At 49.9% G+C, this 23,048-nt stretch overlaps 1 protein-coding gene and 1 long non-coding RNA gene across 2 annotated transcripts; both read left to right on the top strand.

The window, feature by feature from the left end:
- The first annotated feature begins 1,085 nt into the window (after positions 1 to 1,085).
- Positions 1,086 to 13,130, top strand: LOC138729422 (collagen alpha-1(II) chain-like). Its single transcript, XM_069873647.1, has 8 exons — positions 1,086 to 1,170; positions 1,699 to 1,941; positions 2,004 to 2,262; positions 5,305 to 5,420; positions 6,647 to 6,737; positions 7,071 to 7,192; positions 8,056 to 8,371; positions 9,010 to 13,130. The coding sequence occupies exons 1-7, from the start codon at positions 1,086 to 1,088 to the stop codon at positions 8,169 to 8,171; spliced, it is 1,032 nt and encodes a 343-aa protein (XP_069729748.1). The 3' UTR covers positions 8,172 to 8,371; positions 9,010 to 13,130.
- An 8,483-nt stretch (positions 13,131 to 21,613) lies between these two features.
- Positions 21,614 to 22,127, top strand: LOC138729447 (uncharacterized). Its single transcript, XR_011338888.1, has 4 exons — positions 21,614 to 21,700; positions 21,781 to 21,843; positions 21,929 to 21,990; positions 22,068 to 22,127. It is a non-coding gene; the product is annotated as an uncharacterized lncRNA (long non-coding RNA).
- Positions 22,128 to 23,048: the final 921 nt, after the last annotated feature.

Raw genomic sequence — 23,048 nt, forward strand, 5'->3', positions numbered from 1 at the left:
TGCCAATGACTACAGCGCTGCTCGAGGCAGCGGAACCTTCCCGGCAGCGAACTGCCCCCGGCTGGAGCCGCTCGGAGCTCGGACCCCGACGGCAGAGAGCGCAGGGGCGGGCGCGAAGAGCCAATGCTCCTATTGGTGAAGCTGCGCGTCGCTCAGAGGCGAGAAGCCAATCAGCAACGGCAGAGGGCCAGGAGGCGGGCCCTGCAGTGAGCATTTCTATTGGTGAAGGTGCGCATCGCTCTGAGACAGACAGCCAATGAGCGCTGGAAAAGCGCCCAGGGGGCCTGTGCCAAGCGGAACACTCCTATTGGCTGAGCCTGTGTCGCTCAGAGAGCGGCAGCCAATCAGCGCCGGGAGCCTGCCCGGGGGGCGGGACTGCAGCGAGCTTCCCCGTTGGCCGGGATCCCTGCCCTCGGGATGAATGGGGAGGGGACTCAGTTCCGCCGCGCCGTGGCCGCGGAGCGGTACTGCAGCCCGGGGCTGAAGGGGACGGGACGGCCCACAGGGGCGGGGTGGAGAGCAGGGCGGGGAGGGGAGCGGTGCAGAACGAAGAGGGACAACGTCCCGCGTCCCCCTTTGAAGCCCCCCCGCCCCTGCCCGGGGTGCACGAGTCCCCTCGGCTCAGCCCCGCGCGGCTCGCTCAGGCTGCGTTGGGTTCCGCTCGGTGCTGGAAGGCTGCCATTGAAACGGGCCCCGTGGCGACAGCGGGCGCCATGCTAAACGGAATGCAGTGGCTCCATGAGATGCGCCGCCATGTTGTACGTCACGCATGCGGAGTGAGTGCACAGGGACGTCGCCATGTTGTACTGCACGCATGCGCATTGCCTCCATAGTGGGCGCCGCCATGTTATATGGTACGCATGCGCAGTGACTGATTACGGACCTCGCCATGTTGCATGACACGCATGCGCAGTGACTGCATTTGGGCGCCGCCATGTTGTACTGCACGCATGCGCAGTGAGTGCAGATGGGCGCAGCCATGTTGTACGAAACGCATGCGCAGTGACTGCATTTGGACGCCGCCATGTTGTACGGCACGCATGCGCAGTGACTGCAGATGGACGCCGCCATGTTACATGGCACGCATGCGCAGTGACTGCAGACGGGCGCAGCCATGTTGTACTCCACGCATGCGCATTGCCTCCATAGTGGGCGCCGCCATGTTGCATGGTACGCATGCGCAGTGACTACTTATGGACATCGCCATGTTGCATGACACGCATGCGCAGTGACTGCATTTGGGCGCCGCCATGTTGTACGGCACGCATGCGCAGTGACTGCAGATGGGCACAGCCATGTTGTACTCTACGCATGCGCACTGGCTGCACTGCTCAGCGACTGACAGCCAATCAGCTCCGGCAGAGCGATGGGGGGGGGGGGGGGGGGGGCGGGCCCTGCAGCGAGCGCTCCCATTGGCCGGGATCCCTGCGCTCGGAGTGAATAGGGCGAAGACTCATTGCTGCCGTTACGTGGCCGCGAAGCGGTACTGCAGCCCGGGGTGGGGGAGCAGGACGACTCAGGGGGCGGGCGAGCCGGGAGGGGCGGGGCGAGGCAGTTCGAAGAACAGGTGGGAGGCGCTCGGCTTTTCTCGGCTTCGCGTGGCGGAAAAGCAGCCAACGGAGTGCCGGCTGGGGCTGGGAGAGGGACAGCGCCCCGAAGATCCCGTTTTCCCCCCAAGGGCCCCCGTGGCCCCCCCAGGTCGTGAGCGGCTTGAACGGGGCCGGGCTCGGGTGAGTCAGAGGCGCCCGGAGAGGCGCGGGGGAGCGCTCTGTGGCCGGCGGCGCCGCTCCGGGCTCGCTGTTCGCTGCCTTTCCGCCCGCCGCCGGCTGCGGCCAACGGGGTGCGGGCTGGGGCTGGGAGAGGGACAGCGCCCCGAGGGCCCCCGTGCCCCCCCCACTCCCGTCCTGCCCGAGCCCCGCGTGTCCCCTGTCCCTGCCCGGGGTGCCCGCGTCCCCTGTGTCCCCTGACAGTCCCGTGTGCCCCGTCTCCGCGTGTTTCTGCAGCGCTCGGCTCGGTGCGGCTGCGCTCGGCTGCCCCTGGGCAGGGCCCCGCACAGAGCGCTCCCATTGGCTGCGCCGCGCGTCACTCAGCGAGCGGCGGCCAATCAGCGCCGGGAGAGCGCCCGGGGGGCGGGCCGAGGCGGAGCGCGGGCGGGTGGTTCCTCTCCGCACGGGGCCCGGGAGCCGCCCGCCCTCGCTGCCCGCCGGGGCCCGCGGCCGCAGCGGCACCGCTCGGGAGCGGCTCGAAGGGGGCCGGGCTCGGGTGAGTCAGAGGCGCCCGCAGAGGCGTGGGGGAGCGCTCTGTGGCCGGCGGCGCCGCTCCGGGCTCGCTGTCCGTGAGCCGCGGCCCTCCCGGGGCCGGCTCGGGCTCAGGGGCGGTCGGGGCCTTCGGGGCTGCGTCTGCGCTCGGCGTGCGGCCCCGCGGGGGAGATCCCCGCTCGGGAGGGGGAGGAGGGAGGGGGGGAAGGGAAGGAGGGGAGAGAGGGGGAAAGCAGGGGGGGAGCATGGGGCAAAACGGGAGGAGGAGGGGAAGAGGGGAAGGAGCGAAAAGGGAGGTTTGGAAAGCGCTTTTGTGTTGTCGGTCTAGAGAGAGCGGGGGGGGGTCGCTTTTTTGGGGTGTCGTGTGCGGTGGCGAGAGCTGCAGGGGCAGGGGGGGTTCATTTCAAGCACGGTTACTTGGAGTCTTTTGCCCTAACAGCTCGTTCCTTTTGCTTCGATACTGGATTATGGGGAGGATGGGACTGAGTGCCCGTGGGTTGAAATCAGGGGAGCCCACAAGAAGGCTGATATTATGATGGAGTCTGTTACAGACCAGCCAGCCGAGAAGAAGCAGCTGATGAGCTTTTCTATAAGCAACTGGGGATAGTCCCAAGATCGATACGTCTGGTCCTCGTGGGAGATTTCAATCTTCCAGATATCTGCTGGAAGTACAATACAGCAGAGAAGAAGCAGTCTAGGAGGTTCCTGGAGTGCGTGGAAGACAACTTCCTCACACAGCTGGTGAGTGAACTGACAGGGGAAGGTGCCCTCGTGGACCCGCTGTTCATGAACAGAGAAGGCCTTGTGGGGAATGTGGTAGGAGGACGCCTGGGACAAAGCGATCACGAGATGATGGGGTTTTCAGTTCTAGGTGAGGTGAAGAGGGAGATTAGCACAACAGTCACATTAAACTTCCAGAGGGCAGACTTTGGACCGTTCAGAAGGCTGGTTGGCAGAGTCCCGTGGGAGACAGTCCTTAAGGGCAAGGGAGCCCACGAGGGCTGGGAGCCCTTCAAAAAGGAAATCCTAGCAGCTCAGCAGCAAGCCATCGCCATGCTCCGGAAAAGGAGCCGGCAGGGGAGAAAAACAGCTTAGTTGACTAGGGAGATCTTGAGAGACATCAAAAAGAAGAGGAGGGTCTGTGAGCTTTGGAAGAAGGGAGAGGCATCTTGGGTGAACTACAGGGAGGAAGTGAGATCGTGCAGAGAAAAAATGAGGAGGGCTAAGGCCCAACTAGAAATCAAATTGGCTAAGTCTGTGAAAGATAACAAAAACTCTTTCTATAAATACATTAACAATAAAAGGAGGACTAGGGAGAGTGTTCAGTTCCTATTGGGTGCAGAAGGAACAGTGGTGACAGGGGACGAGGGCAAGGCTGAGGTACTTAATGCCTTCTTTGCCTCACTCTTTAAGACTAAGGAAGGTTGTTCCCTCTGTGTACAAACCCAGGAGTTAGAGGAGCAGAATGAAGTTCCCATGATCCAAGAGGAGGTGGTCAGAGCCTTCCTTGCCCAGCTAGACACCCACAGGTCTGTGGGGCCGGATGGGATCCACCCAAGAGTATTAAAGGAGCTGTGGATGTGCTGGCCAAACCCCTTTGCATCATCTTCCAACAGTCCTGGCTGACTGGGGCAGTTCCACTGGACTGGAGGCTGATGCTGTGCCCATCTACAAGCAGGGTTGCAGGGAGGATCCAGGGAACTACAGGCCTGTCAGTCTGACGTCAGTGCTGGGAAAAGTCATGGAGCAGGTGATCTTGAGTGCTATCATGAAGCACATGCAAGAGAACCGGGTGATCAGGCCCAGTCAACACGGGTTCACAAAAGGCAGGTCTTGCCAGACTAACCTGATCGCCTTCTATGACAAAGTGACCCGTGTACTGGACAAGGGAGAGGCTGTGGATGTTGCCTACTTGGACTTCAGTAAAGCCTTTGACACAGTTTCTCCCAGCATTCTGCTTGAGAAACTGTCATCTCTGGCCTGGACAGGCGCACACTCTCCTGGGTGGAAAACTGGTTGGATGGTCGGGCTCAGAGAGTGGTGGGAAATGGAGTTAAGTCCGGCTGGAGGCCAGTTACAATTAGTGTCCCCAGGGCTCAGTGCTGGGTCCAGCCCTGTTCCATATCTTTATCAATGACCTGGATGAAGGGCTTGAGTGCACCCTTAGCAAGTTTGCGGATGACACTAAGCTGGGTGCTAGTGTTGATGTCCTGGAGGGTAGGGAGGCTCCAAAGGGATCTGAAGAGGCTGGAGCGCTGGGCTGAGACCAGCGGCATGAGGTTTAACAAGGCCAAGTGCCAGGCCCTCCACTTGGGGCACAACAACCCTATGCAGTGCTACAGACTAGGAGAAGTCTGTCTAGAAAGCTGCCTGGAGGAGAAGGACCTGGGGGTGTTGGTTGACAGTGACTGAACGTGAGCCAGCAGTGGCCCAGGTGGCCAAGAAGGCCGATGGCATCTTGGCTTGTATCAGAAACGGCATGACCAGCAGGTCCAGGGAGGTTCTTCTCCCTCTGTACTCGGCACTGGTGAGACCGCTCCTCGAATCCTGTGTTCAGTTCTGGGCCCCTCACCAGAAAAAGGATGTTGAGGCTCTGGAGCGAGGCCAGAGAAGAGCAACAAAGCTGGGGAAGGGGCTGGAGTACAAGAGGAGCGGCTGAGAGAGCTGGGGGTGTTTAGCCTGGAGAAGAGGAGGTTGAGGGGAGACCTCATTGCTCTCTACAACTACCTGAAAGGAGGTTGTGGAGAGGAGGGAGCTGGGCTCTTCTCCCAAGTGACAGGGGACAGGACGAGAGGGAATGGCCTCAAGCTCCACCAGGGGAGGTTCAGGCTGGACATCAGGAAAAAATTTTTCACAGCAAGGGTCATTGGGCACTGACAGAGCCTGTCCAGGGAGGGGGTTGAGTCACCTTCCCTGGAGGGGCTTAAGGCACTGGTGGATGAGGTGCTGAGGGACATGGTTTAGTGATTTATGGGAATGGTTGGACTCGATGGTCCAGTGGGTCCTTTCCATCTTAGTGATTCTATGATTCTTTTTGCTTTGTCAGCAGAGACAGTCTGACGGAAGTGTTGGCGATGAGAGAGCCCCTGCGGGATCCCGACCCCTCCTCAGGGACAGGGGGAGAAGTGATGTGGCGGTGCCCTCCAGGCCAGCAGCTTTTGGGTACGTGGCTTTCTCGGGACTCATTCCTCTTTGTTAATCACTGTTGATCGAGTTGACGGCACTAGCTGGAGTGTTCTCCACTTTGGGTTAGTATGTGACGGCATCGTGTTTAGTGAACGCTGGATCGAGACAACAATAGTAGGGTGGCAGAGGCTTTGCCAGCCGAACCTGTGCACGCCGCACAGCATGAACATGCCACACACATGCCAGGCCCATGCCACACACATGCAATTCACCCCCCATGCACATTGTGCTGCCCCCATGCACACGCCATGCACATGCCAGGCTAGCGCCACAACCACCCCATGCACATGCTTCGAACATGCAAGCGGCATGCCACACACGCCGCAGAGCCCTTGTACGCATTGCAACATGTCACACGGGCCATGTGCATGTTATGTGCATGCTGTGTACATGCCATCTGCAGGCAATGCATATGCTAGCATGCACCATGAAGATGACACACCAGCCACGCACATACCTTGCACACGCAAGCAACATACCACATACCACACGCATGTATTGCACATGCAGGCAACATGCCATGCATGCCATGCATGTGTTATGTACATGCCACACACTCCACACACACGCCACTGCTTCCATGCACATTCCAGGCTCATGCCACAACAGTCAAGTACATGTCACGCACACGCCTTCCACATGCAGGCAACACGCCATGCATGCCACACACTCCATGCGTATGCTATGTACAGGCCATGTACGTACCATACACATGCTATGCACATGCTAGCACATACCATGAAGATGACACGCAAGCCACACTGCAAGCACGCTGCACACACACGAAGAGGGAAAGGAGGAGAAGGGGAGCTTTGGAAAGCGCTTTTATGTTGTTAGCGTAGAGAATGCCAGGAGGGAGGTCGCTTCTTTGATTCTCTTCTACAACCAGGCTTCTTTGCATTTAAAACCCTTCCGTGTCACAGGGTTTATAGCGGTGCAACATCCGTTACGCTTGCTGCAGATCCTCTTGGTTCAGACATTTCTCTGTTTCCAGTTACACAGAATACCTGTTTAGCCTTCTCACCTATTTTGAGGCTTAACATCTTTTTAGACTTCTTTTTAGTGTTTGTGTTAAACTATGTCCCGTAACAGTGGTACGGAAGGGGAGTTGTTGCGTTTTTAATGGTAACTGTAGAGTTAAGGTACCTCAAGTACCTTGGGGAAATGCAGACGCACCTCTTAGAGGTCCCTCATCTTTGCAGAGCGCTGTGGAGGCTTCCCATCTCTCTCATACACTTGTGGCGGAAGAAGAGGAGGGCGCCCATGGGTGAAATGGAAGCGGTTGCCATTCAGGTGAGAGGAGAAACGTCCGCTTTGCAGCTCTGAGCGAGGGTGACGTTTGTGATGCTGACTCCTGGTTCGGGAAGCAGCTTCTGGCTCCTCCGTTTGTTTCTCTGTGGATGAGTGCCCGGTGTATTGGCCCGGCTTCTGTGCCGGTGGCGTGGTCCTGTCGTTGACCACATCGTTGTTCATCGTGTGTGGGGGTGGGGGGCTTTTTCTGTTTTCTTACTTAAGCTCCGATTGTCACCTGTAACTGGACAAATGACTCTGTTAGCATCGTGATGATATTCCAAGGTAGCATTAAAAATTCCTTAACGTATCGTGCACATCTCTCTTTCCTCACAGCCCAAAAAGCCAGTCTGGAGAATGTCCTTACTGCAGAAAACCTGGCAAAAGTCTTGCAGAACAGCCTTGCTTTTTCAAAGCCCGGTATTCTTCCACCTTCCATCCCGTCGTGAGGAGTAACGGTGAGTGAGCTGGCACGGCACGGGGGGAGGAGGAGGATTTAGTCTGCTCTCCGCCGGCTAAATGAAAGGGACCATCTTCATGGCATCGTTGCCGAGCGAGGCCTCGTGTTGTTGCCCTTTAGCGTTTCTTTGCACGTGTGTACGTGTGCGCATACGCACGAGTTGATGTTGCGTCACGGCTGTCGGGTGAAAGCCCCGGGGAAGGCGATGGCCGAGCAGAATGCGCGCAGGCCGTCCGACGCTGTTCAGAAGGCGGTTGGATCCCTGACGAGCCTGCAGAGGCCCTTCAGGGCCCTGCAAGGGTTGGAACATTCATGTTCACTTGGCGTGGAGACGGATGGTGGCGTAACTAAGCAGGCAGCTTCGCTGTTGGGATCTGCAGCTGGAAGCTGTTGTGGGGTCGTCCCATGGGTCTGAATTTTTCCAGTGCGGAGGCCGTGTGCTGGGACTGCTGATCTGCTTGCTAAGCCAGAGGGACCAGCTCTAGGGGTGGAAAGGTGACGCGGTGTTGGCCATCCTCACCACACGAGAGCCAGCAGCACCGGGAGCCTCCTTAGCATGAGGGTGTCTGCAGCTGAAGTGGCTTCTTTTGCCTCTCTCTGCCCGAATTGGGCAGATCTCATCCTTCAAGCGAACGCAGAAGGCTCCGTATACTCCCAGGTCCCATAGAAAGGGAAGTTTGGGGATTCCCCGACTGCAGTAACCCCTGCTGCTGCCTGTGGGTTGTTGTGCCAAAGACACCCTTCGCGCAGGGAGGGGGCACATGGGAGATGGGTGACGCGCTTACATAAAGAGTGTCCTGTGGGCGGTGTGTCTCCTCAGAGCCGTGTGAAAGCCGACCTCCGCTTTCTCTTCCCCTCTAGAGCGGGCAGAGGATGGGCTGCAAGGCCGAGAAAACCAGAGCGAGGCAAGCGGCCAGCTAGACTCAAAGTGGGGAGAAACGCTGATGCCTGGTGAACAAGGGAGTTTCCACTGCTGAAACGGATGAGAACGGATGTCACGAGCATCCTTCTGTTGGGGGCCGGCAAGGGAACTAGGACCGTTTCTCTGGGGAGAACTTGCACATGGCCGGAGGGTTCTGTCATGGGATGTGACTGAAACCCAATTCCCGATCCTGGTTTCGGGAAGGAGAAGAAAGGGCTGTGAGACCTGAAGGCAGGGCTCTGCTTCGAGGCAAAGGTGAGTGCCCCATGCACACGCCATACGCGTTCTAGGCTCATGCTATGCTCACTCCATGCACACACCATGCACACGCCTTGCACATGCAAGCAACGTGTCACACACCATGTCCATGTTATGCCAATGCCATGTACACACCATGCATACACCATGCACAAGCCTTGCACACAGAAGCAACGTGCCACACCGTGTTCATGTTATGTACATGCTGTGTACACACCATCTACATGCCTTGCACACGCTAGCACACACCATCAAGATGACGCACCAGCCATGCACACACCACGCACATGCCACGCATACACCACTCCACCCATGCACACACTGTGTACATGCCAGGCTCATGCCACAACCACCCCATCCACGTGACACGCACACGCCTTGCACACACAAGCAACATGTCACACACGCCACACATGCCATGTGCTTGTTATGTTTATGCCTCGTACATGCTTACATGCACCACAGGCACGGCAGCACGCTGCCCTCCCGCTGGCTGTGGCCAATGGGATGCAGGCTGGGACTGGGAGAGGGACAGTGCCCCGTGTCCCTCCCGTCCCCCCGAAACCCTCCTGTCCTGGCTCGGGGGGAGGGCGGGGATACACAGCCTTTCCTCTTATGTCTGCTCTCTTTTTTAGTTTCTCTAAGACAGCTTTATTGGACTTGAGTTTTAGCCTCATGATTACGCATAAGACATGGCTGAATGTGACGGGAAGACTGCTGGGAAAATGGCAAGAAGAGGATCGACAAGAAACAGTGGAACACGCCCTTTAGAGTTTGCTGCTCATCCCGCTGCTGAGAAATGGGAGTGTCTCTGAATTTGCTACTGCGTGAGACAGGTTAAAGAAGTTTAATAAAAGTTCAGTTCTATCTAAATGGTAGATGGGACTGTGCTTATGTAAAGCATATTGTATGTAAGTGTTACCAATACGCTTCAATGCACTGTATCTCAGCAGCTAGAACATGGAAGGAATCTTTTAATCTGTACAGTTTTTTAACAATGATAATTGACGTTTGGAGGCTTAATAACATATATCATTTTAGATAATTTCAATCAAGCGTGGCTGTCATACATTGAACTTTCAGTAAACCACCAACATTTTATACTTGGGAGTAATTTCTTATTACCCATCCTGTGGGATGCTATAGTTTTGCTGTTAAAAGGGTGGGTCTTGTTCAAAAACCTCTGAAGGTAATAGTTGGGTTGGTTAAGTCTGTGCCACACCTGTGGTCAGCAATTAGGTACAGGTGAAGAGTTTGCCCCTTAAAAGGCCTCTTGATTTAGAGCTGGCTCTCACCTGCAGCTAGAGCAGTCAGTGAAGGAAGGGGCTACAGAAGCCTGCCTTTCTTCCTTTCTTTGCTGGGTTTTGAACAGTCATGTGGTTTTCTTCGTGGTGCATTTGAGCCTACTGTCATCGTTTCTTCTGTGAGTTTCAGGTAATGCTTTTGCTTGTGGATTTGCTTTTTAGTCTTTGAGTAAAATTGGTTTGCAATGTGGCAGCTTCAGAGAAATGTTACCACAAATGTTTGCAGTCAATGTCGTCTTTCTTGGTTCTTGTTTTATTAGTAGAAGTAGGGATTTTTTTTTTAGTTTTTGGTTTTTTTTTTAATCTATTGGGGCCCTAAGGATTTAGGCTCAGCCTAAATAAGATTTCCAGATTTCCAGATTTCCAGTGTAGTTTTAGCAATAGCTGTTACTGTTTTTCCCAGAGGTGGTTTGTTTAATTTAGAGTTTGTGTCATAAGCAGTTGAAAATTGTGTTTGCCCAGAACTTTTTGATGAAATGTCCAAGAAAACTGTTAGCTTGCCTATATTGCCAGGATTTTTTTTTTTCTTAATCTACATCAGTACCAGAGGACTCAAAGGAGGTAAATACGAGAGCAGTATTAAAAACAGTTTCTAGGGGAGAGTTAGTAAACTGTTCACCAGTAAGGCTGTGACAACTGTGCCAGGCAAGTTATTGGAAATGGTAACTAAGAACAGAATTAGAGGGTATGGGTAAGCGTGGTGTTTGGGGTTATCCTACCGCATGCATCTGTCGGAGTTTTTTGAGGAAAAAACTGCAATCATGTAAATTAGGATGATTTGGTTGATGCTGCTTTATCTACTGTTTAGATGATGTTTTCTCAAGAGCAGGAAGAAAAAGCTATTCCTATACACTAGCTAAAACTACGTATGGATTTTTTTTGCCGGCAGATAGAACTGCTGAGTTCTGTTGACTTACTGAATGAGAGTATTGGGGGGGTGGGGGTTGAATTGCTGTCCTCTTTTGTGCTTTTCTGTTGTTGTTTAACTCCTGCTCAGAATTGAAAATGTTTTGAGTAGAGAGAATGTAAGAGCTTTTAGATGTAGTGCCTACTTATACAAGAATTGTACTGTTATCATGTTTTTAGAAAATGTTTTCATTTATGTGGTGACTGTTCCAAGTAGTTTTATGTAGAAAACCTTGTTTAAAAAGCAATGAATAGTGAGCTCTTGCAGGGGAGTTAGGGTAAATGAATGTGGTCCAGAAGCACTGCTTTTTGGTCAAGTGAGTAAAATAGAAACTGAACGATGCTCTTCCTTGCCAAGCTGTGTGCGGCTTTGCGTTCCATCATGGAATTTCCTGTTGTGTGTTTTCAGTTTAGGAAAACAGATAATTTGGTTTACGCTTTGATTGAAATACTTCGCTGCGCTGCTTTTCTGATAGTACTCTCAGGATAACAATTGCGAGGTTTTTTTTTTCATATTTTATGTATTTTATTACATGACATTTCAGACTGCAATGCTGAACAAAACTGCTACAATTTTACTGTAAATATAGCTCAGCCCTAACTCGGTCTCTGCCGTTTCTAGAAGTTGTTCCAAAACCATCACGTGGCTTGGCACAGTTAAATACAATTGGCAATCTCTGTTCTGTAAAGGTACTTAATGGAGTCACTGTGCAGGGTGAACTGGTTTTCACATTGGGATGCAGTGAGGTTTATGCAAGTTAGCGCAGAGGGCACTGCCAGCCCTGTCCACATTGTGTCTCTCTCAGCTGGAGTTGCTGTGTATTGCTTGGAAAACGCCCTTGGTTTGGTTCTAGCTTCTGCAGTACATCCTCACATAAAATTTCACACAGGGAGTAACTGAAACAATTGTATAACTGGAGGGAATGGATAATGCAAGCGCCTTCCCATGGAGCTAGGGAACTCCCTCTGTTAAACAGGCTGTTTTCCTCCCCCCCATAGTGGGGAGGGCTTGCTGCCATGCCTGACTCCTTTATTGATGTGAGGCCGGAGATTATCATAAGATCAGAAAGTGACTGTCTGCAGAAGCAAGAATGATAATTAAGACCTGATATTGATCATCTGCCTGTGTCTTGCATCTTTAGTCACTGAGGAAATGCCAATCCAAAAATTCCTACTTGCCGGTCCATAGGAAGAAGAATATTTTCTCCGTAATGATGACAAATTGTGAAGTGTGGAATTCAGTGGCTGTATTAATATCAAGTGCGTCTTTTTTTCTTCATTGAATTTTAAGGCAAAGCTTCTGGAATCCATACAAACAGTTGGGAGGGGAAGGAGCCCTCTGTCTGACCAAATATATGTATCTGCATGATCTAGGCATGTTTCAAACTCCTTTCACACTCAAAGTGCATAAAGGCTCTGTGCATTTCATAACATTTCTCAATATCCCTTTTATGGGTACAGCTTTTTACTGTTTTGAACATTCATCAGTTTGGCTTAAATTGCAGGCATTAAAGGGCTTAGGCCGGAAGTTCTCTTTTGGAAGCTTAGTGTAGGGCATCCCCTAGTCCTGTAAGTGCAGTGCAACTCAAAGTAATAGTTATCTGAGTGATGAATACTGTACAAGGCAGTTATTCTGATGGTGCTTCCCTGTCCCTGGAATGCCATCCGCCTCTGGCTTAGGTAAGCAAAGCCCCAACCGTGACTTGCTTTTGTCTTTCTCACTAAGTGCTGTCTTGAAAACGAATCAAAAAATTAATCTTGAGGGGAAAAACCATCTACTGCTATTGATGTTGTTTATGAAATGCTTATGATGCTGAAAAGGCGGCACACGTGAGTGTTAGGCATATCTGAATACTCTAAGCAGTCACTACAGAAGCTTAAAATATTTGAATGTATAAAAGTAGTAGGAGCCACTGGGAAATGTCTATTTTTTAATTGTGTATTTAGATTTGTGAAACTTGTTTTATGGATTTAATGATTCTGTACAGTTCAGTAGATCTTACTCTTATAATGACTTTTGAATGGTGCAAGGTATAGCCCATGTGATTTAAAGAAAGAAGAGGGGAGGGAGAATACATCCACAAAAACACTAGCACTGAAACATGAACCCATTAAAACTATTTTTGTGAATTAGTCCTTTCTGCAGTGCTTTCTGCGACAGTACTTCTCTAAGGAATGTAATTAATATTATTCCACAGAGAATTAAAGGTCCATCTGATTATTTCTGACCTGATGAACTGTTTTCTGAAGCAATGCTCGCTCAGGGGTCGATGTTCACAACTTGCAGTATGTTAGTAACTCCAGTGGAAAGACAGACTTTATGGTTGTGCACTTCTAGCTGTATAGCATATTTTATAAACAAAATACTTGCAAATACTGTGGCCTTAACTCTAGTGTGACTAAGTGCAGTGAAGAATATGACTTTGCAATTTCAGTCATGGTATTGCTTGTTTAAAAAAACCAATTATGTCACCATCAAATAAATATTTTCTGTCTTCTGTCTGTATTTTCAATGTCTTTATTTTTACTTTTTACTTTATACTCTAACTTACTTCAACATACACAGAAAAAAAACACTTAAGCACTTACAAAAAGCAAATAAAAATCTTATTTCAAAGGAAAGTCTCAACTGACTTGCAAACTTCAAAATTCATTACTGTTTTTTTCTCATCATTACTGACATAATGAAAATAAAATAATTGAATTCATATCATAGAATCATTTGTTTGGAAAAAAACCTTTGAGATCAGAGTCCAAATGTACCCATCCACCACTAAACCATATCCCTCAGCACCTCATTTTCCCTGAGTGACTTCTTCTGGTGCCCGATAACCCTTTCCATGAAAGAAGTTTTCCCGATATCTAATCTGAAACTCCCCTGGTGCAACTCGAGGCCATTTCCTCCTGTCCTGTCTCTAGGTACATCTGCCTTGCTCCAACCTCCTTTCAGGGAACTGCAGAGCAGGATGAGGTCTCCCCTCAGCCCTCTTTTCTCTAAGCTAAAGAAGTTCCCTTAGCCACCTCTCCTAAGACAGGTTCTCCAGCCCCTTCACCAGCCTCATTGCCCTGCTCTGGACACGCTCCAGCTCCTCAATGCCTGTCTTGTAGCGAGAGGGCCAACACTGACTCTAAGCCCAAGCGTGCCCAAGAAGGCCAATGGCTTCCTGACCTCTATCAGAAACTGCTTGACCAGCAGGACCAGGGAAGCGATTATGCCCCTCTACTCAGCACTGGTGAGGCTGCACCTCAAACACTTTGTTCAGTTTTGGGGCCCAGGAGGGCTGAAGAACCTTAAACAGGAACCATATAATACAAAAACTTAATTTATAACTTCTATTTTTCTTTAAAAACTTCTGCAGGCTCTATAAATTACAGAGCGCCTTCTCACTACTACTTAGCAATTCAGAGGTGTGGACATAGTAAGATGGATGAGGTAGGAGCTCATCAGGGACATTGAGATCGGGGGCAGCCTGGACTGTGGTGATCGCTCATTGGTGCAGTTCAAAGTGCTGAGGGTTATGGGGCAGGTAATGAGTATAGTCAGGACCCTAAATTTTGTGAAAGCAAGCTACCAGCCCTTCAAGGAGTTAGTCAGTAGGACCCCCTGAGATACTGCCCTCAGGAACAAGAAAGAAGAACAGAGCTGGCAAATATTTAAGGATGCTTTCCATAAAGTGCAAGAGTGCTCATTCCACATTGTAGGAAATTGGGCAGGGAAGGGAAGAGACCAGCATCACTGGGTTGGGACCTGCTGGTCAAACTGAAGAACAAGAGGCAACTGCACTGGCAGTGCCAGCAGGATCGGGGAACTTGGGAAGAGTACAGGGATGCTGCCCGTTTGTGTGGGGATGGGGTCAGGAAGGACAAGGCACAGCCAGAGCAGAACGTGGCAAGGGAAGGGGTTCTACAGGTATGTCAACCAGAAAAGGAAGGTTAAAAGAAGCATATCCCCCCGACTGATGGATGAAAATGGTGACTTTATACCAAAAGATGAGGAGAAGGCTGAGGTACTCAACAACTACCCCTCCCACTGTAGGGGATGATGAGATTTGTGACCACCTGAGGAACCTGAACATATCTAAGTCTATGGGACCTGACGAGATGCATCTATATTTAAGATATTGGGCCAGCAGACCCACAACAGTTGTCATCTATGTAGCTCTGCTGTAGTTAATGAAGCTTTCCTGAGATGGCTGACATGTCAATATGTGTGTGCATCTGAGCTGGTATGATGTTTCACTCCTTCCCCAAGTGCAGCTCACGTTCTTCCCTGTCTGCTTGGTTAAGACTAAAAATGTTTTAATAATTGTAAGTTGCAACATGATTGGGTGTTTTAGGTTCATGAAATAATTACTATACCTTGAGATAAATGAGCTCAAATGCCAAAGGTCAAGGAGTTGATTATCCCAGGATAAAGGTATTACCATATTTAAGAGAACACTGGTAGTTTTTTTCCAAAAGATTATACTTGCACTCGCCATCTTCCTCTGTTAGCTACTAAAACTTGTCTACTCTGTGTGTGGACAGGTTTTCAAAAACTGCTCATCCATATGTCTTCAAATATGGCTTTACCAAAGTTTACCTTGTCTTTCTGCCTTGTCAGTTCAGCTAATATAAACACTTATTTTCTTACCTTTAAATCCATTTTTCCACGGAGTAAAAAAAAAATTGCTGTTTCTTCACTTTGAGAACTTAAATTCAATGAAGATTTCAATGGCTTTTGTATCTCAAGAAAGATAATTTCCATATGTTCTCAATATGGGTAGGATGCCCCCTTATTTGTTAGCTTTGACAGATCGACCACTTGTATGAAGCTTTAGTGCAACTGTTCAGACTTAAACTAACTTCTGGATGCTTTTCAGGTAATGTGATTTTTATCCCTTGGGAATATAGCAGAGTTAATTGAAAGAAGCGACTCGATAGCTTAGCAGAAGAGAAAATAGAAAGCCTTATCTTGCTGTAAGCAAAGCATCCTCTGACAGCAGAGGAAAACTTTTTCTGCAATAGCCAAGTAACTAATTGGGCAACAACATAGTCTCTCTAATACACACAGAAATGTTTTCTTCAGTCAATTTGTGCCAAAAGGTTTTTCTTTTGTAGCTTATGACTTGGATCTAAACAAAAAGATTAACAAAACCCCCTCCAGCTGCTCTGAATTCTCTTGTAATGGTAGATATCCTGCCTATAAATCCACTCTCAAGCCTTGCAGTATATGGCACTTGGTTTCCCATCAGTCTCAAAGCTTTCGGAAATCTCTAGAACATTTTAGTCAGCAGCTGTAGGCCTGGAGCAGTGAAGGCGATCATACCAAGTCACAGCTTGCAGTTTTCAATTCCTTCTCAGTCTGTTTTCCCAGCAGGAAAGATCTCATTGGCTGCTCTTTTTCTTCTCTCTTTTTTTCCCTTTAGCTGTTAACTGATGCACTACTTGAACAATCTTTTGCTGCTCGTAGCCCTAAAATGTGAACGTATTATTGAATTATTTGTATGTGACATCAAGATTCAGTCTGCACTGAATGCGTATAGCATTGATAGTTGGTGAGACAAGAAATTGGTTTAAATAACTGTTAATCATGTACTAATAACATGATTAATTATTTTGTAATGTAATGACTGTTAATCATGTACAAATTAATAGAATAATAAAATAAATTGGATTCTTCCTTGTTATTTATAAATCTTAGTCCAGTGATGCTGTTTACAGTCTTGCAAGTCCTAACTATTTCCTTGTGGTTTCCGTTCAGGTGCACAAGTAAAAACGTTTGCCCCTAATGTGAAGGAGATTCTCTTACCTTTGTTTGGATGCGGGAATTTGAAGGACAGAGAAGGAAAAATAAGCCGAGGGAAGCGCAGCCTGAATTGATTAACCCGTCTCTCTGCTGCCCCCGGGTGACCGAAGCGCGGTACTGCAGCCCGGGTGCCCCGCACGCGCAGTGGAGCGAGAGAGCCGAGCTCTCTGCTGTCCCTGGGAGACTTAAGTGTAACGTGTTGGTGGTTTAATGAAAGTTTTTTATGTAAGTAGCACGGCTAGGCTTGATTTAAATTATATAAGTTAACTGCATATACATTATTTATCCATTAAGTATCAATAATCCTTGTTAAAAACTTGTCCACAGTACAGTGAATATTTTACTCGCCAAGATAGGATTTTAAGAAGCATATCATTAAGTTCCATACAACACAGATTTATGAAAAGCACATCTTGCCAAACAAACCTGATTGCCTTCTGTGATAAAATGACTCGACTACTGGATGAGGGAAAGGCTGGACGGATCTTCCTGGACTTCAGTAAAGCCTTTGACACAGTTTCGCACAGCATTCTGCTTCAAAACCTGTCAGCCTCTGGACTGCACAGGGGCACACTCTCCTGGGTGGAAAACTGGTTGGATGGCTGGGCTCAGAGAGTGCTGGTAAATGGAGTTAACTCCAGCTGGAGGCCAGTGACAAGTGGGGTTCCCTAGGGCTCAGTGCTGGGTCCACCCTGTTCCATATCTTTATCAATGACCTGGATGAAGGCATTGAGTGCACCCTTAGCAAGTTTGTGGATGACACTAAGCTGGGTGGTAGTGTTGATGTTCTGGAGGGTCGGGAAGCTCCAAAGGGATCTGAAGAGGCTGGACCACTGGGCTGAGACCAATGGCATGAGGTTTAACAAGACCAAGTGCCAGGCCCTCCACTTGGGGCACAACAACCCTATGCAGTGCTATAGACTAGGAGAAGTCTGTCTAGAAAGCTGCCTGTAGGAGAGGGACCTGGAAGTGTTGGTTGACAGTGACTGAACATGAGCCAGCAGTGTGCCCAAGTGGCCAAGAAAGCCAATGGCATCTTGGCTTGGATCAGAAACGGTGTGACCAGCAGGTCCAGGGAGGTTATTCTCCCTCTGTACTTGGTACTGCCCAGGGTGGTGGTTGATTGACCTTCCCTGGAGAGGTTTAAGGCACGGGTGGATGAGATGCTGAGAAGCATGGTTTAGTATTTGATAGGAATAGTTGGACTCGATGATCCAAGGGGTCTTTTCCAACCTGGTGATTCTATGATTCTATGCATTACATAATCATATTCTCATGCACCATTTAGATAGAATTGAGCATTGCATAAACACCTTTGATCTGTCTCATACAGTAGCAAAATCACAGAGACTGTGCTATTTCTCAGCAACCGAAGAAGCAGCAAACTCTAAAGGGCATTTTAAACTCTTTGTTATTGATCCTCTTCTTGTCCTTCTCCCAATAGCCTTACCATTGCATACAGCCACATCTTTTGTGTAGTCATCAGGCTAAAATGTCCAGGCTGAGAAGAACAAAAAAGCTGTCACAGAGAAGCTAACCATAATAGCAGACCCCAGACATAAGAGGAAAGCCTGTGAAACTCCTATATTTGTATCAAGGACAGAGACAGCCTGTACTTTCATCAACTGAGTTGTGGCCCTTCCTCTCACAGAACTAACTCAATACGATCACTGCTGCAATATCATTAGTCAGGCTCCAGTTGCAGGGGTCCGTGAATCCCAGGCACGTACAAAAAGAAAGTCAGCTAGGGTCCCGTGCCTCTAAGTTACGGAGCACTGCGGGGGAGAGGAAAAGAAAATGCCCTAAAGCTCTACTACTTCAGACATCTTGATGATATCAACGTATGGATCTTATCAGCAGCACTTCTCTAAGCAGAAGCTTAGAGGAACATTTCAGCCAAGGGGTCTTATAAAACCATGTGTGTACATAAAAAAGAGCTGACTTGTTTGAGAGGAACTAGGAGCCCTACAGACAGACAGAGAATTATAAAAAAGAGTAGAGACTAGCACAGAGATTCAGAAACAGCAAGAGAAGCAAAGGAAAGGATCAAGATACAGAGTGAATTTAAAAGCTGAAACAGCAACAGTAAACAATACAAAGGGATAGAGAAAAAAAGGGAAAAATGGAAAGAAAAGCAAGGCACTTGCAAGTGCAGAGAAAGAACAAACTACAAGAATCAAGCCAGTGAAATTGTCGGAAAATTGAATGAGGAATGCAGATGGAAACAAAAATGGAAAAAGAAAAAAAATATGGGCAAAGAACAGATGCTGAAGACTGGGGGAAAAAAAAAAAAGCGCACAAAAAAATAAAAGAGTAGGGATATAAGAATACCAGGAAACAAAAAATGTAGCAGCACGAGAAATGAAAAAAAACAAAAAGTCTAGCTCTAAAATGTTCACTACCTAGTCACATCACTGTCACAACAAGTAATGTTGCAAAGAAAGAGCACTTACTGTTATTTCTTGTAAGGATGCTTTCAAACACATAGTAGTGTTGTTCTAGTGGAGAATGTAAAGCAGAGTTAATAAGACACAGCTGCTCCCCAGGATCTATTTATACCTGTGAGGGGGATCACCACACCCCATTCACAGGTGGTGGATGGGAAGTCCCAGTGGGTATATAAGCTACAGGCATTGCCTCAGGAGGTCATTTAGCTTCTGGTTTTCCTTAAGATGAAAGCTTTGCTGCTGTTTCAATTCATTATAGTTTTTGGGCAGATTAAGCTGATTTGGTAAGTTTTTTTTTTGGTTTTTTTTTTTTTTTTTTGTTTTCTAAAGAAGCAGAGGAGACTGTTATAGGTATGACTTTTAGAAGAGTCCAGGCTAAACAGCACATCTAGCTATAACTTTGGGGTTTTTTGTCAGTAATTTTTGATTGGGTGTTGGAAGCAGCAAAATATTTTAACGGTTTGATTTCCTTCTTTATTTTTTTTCTGGGTGCTTTGCCTAAAGTTTCTGGTTATGGGGTAATTTATTGTTGTTTCTCATTCTGTGTGGGATGATGTATTGGTCCTAGAGGCTCTGCAGTTTGTAATAGGCACCTCGTGGGTGATAATAATCTGGAATTAAGTTTGTCAGCCTGGGGTAGGAAGTGGAGTCTGTGGGTTGGTGGAAGACAGAAAGGACCAGAGGAACCTTGGAAAGGACTCAGAAGCACGACTCCTAAGGAACAGCAACACAGAAGGGTGAGAGGAGTTAAAATTATAGTGAAGGTTCTGTTAGGAAGAAGCAGCGTTCTTTCTCTGACCCTTCAGGAGTAGAAAAGGGCTTTAATGGTTTGGAGAAAGGGAGATGGGTTCATCAGTCTTTCTTAGGTCAGTTTGGTGATCAGATGAAAGTGCTATTCAGGTGTCTGTGGTTCTAGTCTATCTGTAGCTGATGAGGTAATGATGAGGTTAAGACACAAGTGGAAAAGTATTAGTTACCCTAAAAAATATAAACTCTAGGACTCAGAGATCTCTACCACCTTATACCTTACACTTATTGTGTTCTTCATCTAACTTCTTTGCATCCATTCTGTCTCCATCCATCTGAATGTCCAGAGAAAAGCAATGAAGCTGGTATGGTGGCTGGTGAATGAGCCTTATGAGGAGGGGCTGAGAGAGCTGGAAGTGTTTAACCTGGAGAACAGGAAGATGAGGGGAGACTTTATTGCTCTCTACAGCTACCATAAAGCAGATTGTGGAGAGGAGGGAGCTAGCCACATCCTCTAAGTGACAGGAGAGAGAAACTAAGAGAATGACCTCAAGCTCTACCAAGGGAGGTTCAGGCTCTCCTGAACCACGGAGAAGCCAACAAAAATTGCAAGAGAGAAGCCAGTGGAGTGGTAGCACAGGGGTTTGAATGTTAAGGGACCAGCAATTCATGTTTGGGTTTGGTTATGCCTGAGGGGAGACTGGGTCGTCGTGAGGAGGAGCGTGGGAGCGTAGATTTCTCATGGTCACAAAAGGAGCTTTTGGTCTTGGAACTGCAGGTGCCCCAGGCTGTGTCAGCTGCCGGTTCTGACGTTTGAGCGAGCAAGGGGCAGGTGAGCAGAATGCCCGGGCGGTTTTGCGATGGGTGACGGGGCGTAGTAGAAGATGTTGGCGGCGAGCGGTATGGTGCCGACGGCTGGCACTGTGTTTTCCTCTTTGTTCTTTTCTTGCAGATGCTGAAGAGGAACCCCGTGACTGCGGGATTATTACCGTTAGCCGCTGTGATTTGAGCTGCTTTGGCCCAGGACAGCTTGAGTCGTGGCCCTCTGAAAGCTAAGTTGAGGGAGCAGAGGTGGGAAGCGGGAGGCGGGCTGGGGCTAGCAGGGAGGGGTTTTGAAGGTAGCCTAGGCTGTGCAGGGAGAGTCGTCTTTGGGCCGGTGAAGGCAGAGGGGCGTACTTCTGAGCCCAAACCCTGCACGGGCAGGGCAGTTCCAGCCTGTATCTGTTGGGGTCTAGTTTGTCTAGTCACCGTGCCGCGTCTGAAATTTTCTGCAGGTCTTGATGTCCTCTTTTGTGGTCAAGGCACGCCAGGCTTTTGCTGCGGCCTTGCAGCCCGCCTCGCCATCCGGAAGAGCTACTCTTCCGTTTTCTTGGATCCCTGTTGCGGGACTCGTTCCGCGCATCCTCTGCATCTTTAGGCCTTTAAAAGGGGCTTCTGGCCCGTTCGTCTAGCCAGTTGCGGCCACATCTCTTTGGAACCCTGCACGGTTCGTGGCTTTTCCAGGGCTGCCGTGGGTTCTCCCTCGGAGCCCTGTCCATTGCCTTGCCCATTGGCATGCGTGGTCCCGGAGTCCTCTCTGTCGCTGTGAGTCTTCTTTTGTGCCCGGTTCCCGACGTTGGTCTTGTGTGCTGGTGTTCTGTGTGTATTTGTGTCTGGTTGGAGCTGCTCTGCCCGGTGCGTAGAGGAATTGATAAGAGTGAGCCGAGGTAGAGTGGCCTGATTGCGTGCTTAAGGTTTTGACGAGACTAGACGTTGCAGTCTAGGGGCGTCCATTACTTTGCAGAAGTAGCAGCCCTTGGTGTGGCGGGTGAGGAGGGTAGTTTCTGCTACTCTCTGGAGCTACGGAGGGGACGACCAAAACTGCGTGGGAGAAGGCAGTGGGAGCGGTGGCGAAGGGGTTTGTACGTGAAGGGAGCGGCAATTCATGTTTGGGTTTGGTTGTGGACCAGCTTTGCTTGGCTGTAAGGCCCAGTAGAGGCGGCCTCAGTAAAAGCAAGCGAGAGGCTTGGATTTCTTAGGGCGTTGCTGAGCGTCAGGGTGATGTCTTTGCTGTTGTGTTTTTCAGATGTAGAGGCCGGACCTGTGCGCCGAGAGGCACGGACGGAGATGCGTGCGGGTCGAGTGCCATAGCGAGGTGGGTCTGCTGCGGTGTCGGTAGGAAGATGTGGCCGGGGGCTGTGCGACTAGATAATGGGTTTTGGTTTTGCTTTGAAGGTACGGGGCCGTGGGCAAAGCAGTAGAGTGGCAGAGGAGCTGGCTTGGGTGAAGAGAGCAACGGTGAGTTGCGTGAAGCAGCAGTTGTTGTTCATGTGTCCTCGAGTCCGTGAAGGTACAGCCGTCCTTGACTGCTTGTGGATTGCAGGTGGAGCGCGTCCTCGACGTGTCAGCGCAAGGTGATGGAGGTTCGGTGGCCGAGCGCTGAAGGTAACGCAGCCGGAGACGGGATTCGCTGGGAGCTGCCTGTCTATTTGGGTTGTGTCTAAGCAGGCCTCTTCTTGCAGGTTCAGCCTGCGGCGTCAGAGGGGCCCAGCTTGGTGTCAGCAAACGGCGTGAGAAGGTGAGGTGGTTGTCCGAGGTGGTGTCTAAGAGCCAAGTGCTATGTAGCAACTCAGCTGAGCGTTTTTGGTTTTGGCAGGTGCTGTTCGGGGAGCGTCTGGAAGAGGGTGAGCGCCTGAGGGGAGACTGGGTCGTCGTGAGGAGGAGCGTGGGAGTGTAGATTTCTCATGGTCACAAAAGGAGCTTTTGGTCTTGGAACTGCAGGTGCCCCAGGCCGTGTCAGCTGCCGGTTCTGACGTTTGAGCGAGCAAGGGGCAGGTGAGCAGAATGCCCGTGTGGTTTTGCGATGGATGATGGGGCGTAGTAGAAGATGTTGGCGGCGAGCGGTGTGGTGCCGACGGCTGGCACTGTGTTTTCCTCTTTGTTTTTTTCTTGCAGATGCTGAAGAGGAACCCCCTGACTGCAGGATTATTACCGTTATCTGCTGTGATTTGAGCTGCTTTGGCCCAGGACAGCTTGAGTCGTGTCCCTCTGCAAGCTAAGTTAAGGGAGCAGAGGTGGGAAGCGGGAGGCAGGTTGGGGCTAGCAGGGAGGGGTTTTGAAGGTAGCCTAGGCTGTGCAGGGAGAGTCGTCTTTGGGCCGGTGAAGGCAGAGGGGCGTACTTGTGAGCCCAAACCCTGCATGGGCAGGGCAGTTCCAGCCTGTATCTGTTGGGGTCTAGTCTGTCTAGTCACCGTGCCGCGTCTGAAATTTTCTGCAGGTCTTGATGTCCTCTTTTGTGGTCAAGGCACGCCAGGCTTTTGCTGCGGCCTTGCAGCCCGCCTCGCCATCCGGAAGAGGTACTCTTCCGTTTTCTTGGATCCCTGTTGTGGGACTCGTTCCGCGCATCCTCTGCATCTTTAGGCCTTTAAAAGGGGCTTCTTGCCCGTCCATCTAGCCAGTTGCGGCCACATCTCTTTGGAACCCTGCACGGTTCATGGCTTTTC

Source organism: Phaenicophaeus curvirostris, chromosome 20 (genome assembly GCF_032191515.1).
Source record: "Phaenicophaeus curvirostris isolate KB17595 chromosome 20, BPBGC_Pcur_1.0, whole genome shotgun sequence".
In the NCBI taxonomy this organism is placed as follows: domain Eukaryota; kingdom Metazoa; phylum Chordata; class Aves; order Cuculiformes; family Cuculidae; genus Phaenicophaeus; species Phaenicophaeus curvirostris.

Coding starts and splice junctions, on each gene's coding strand:
- LOC138729422 (XM_069873647.1), top strand. CDS start 1,086: ATGCGCAGTGACTGCAGACGGGCGCAGCCATGTTGTACTCCACGCATG. Junction 2,263..5,304: donor TCGAAGGGGGCCGGGCTCGG/GTGAGTCAGAGG, acceptor TTGCTTTGTCAG/CAGAGACAGTCTGACGGAAG. Junction 6,738..7,070: donor TGGAAGCGGTTGCCATTCAG/GTGAGAGGAGAA, acceptor CTTTCCTCACAG/CCCAAAAAGCCAGTCTGGAG.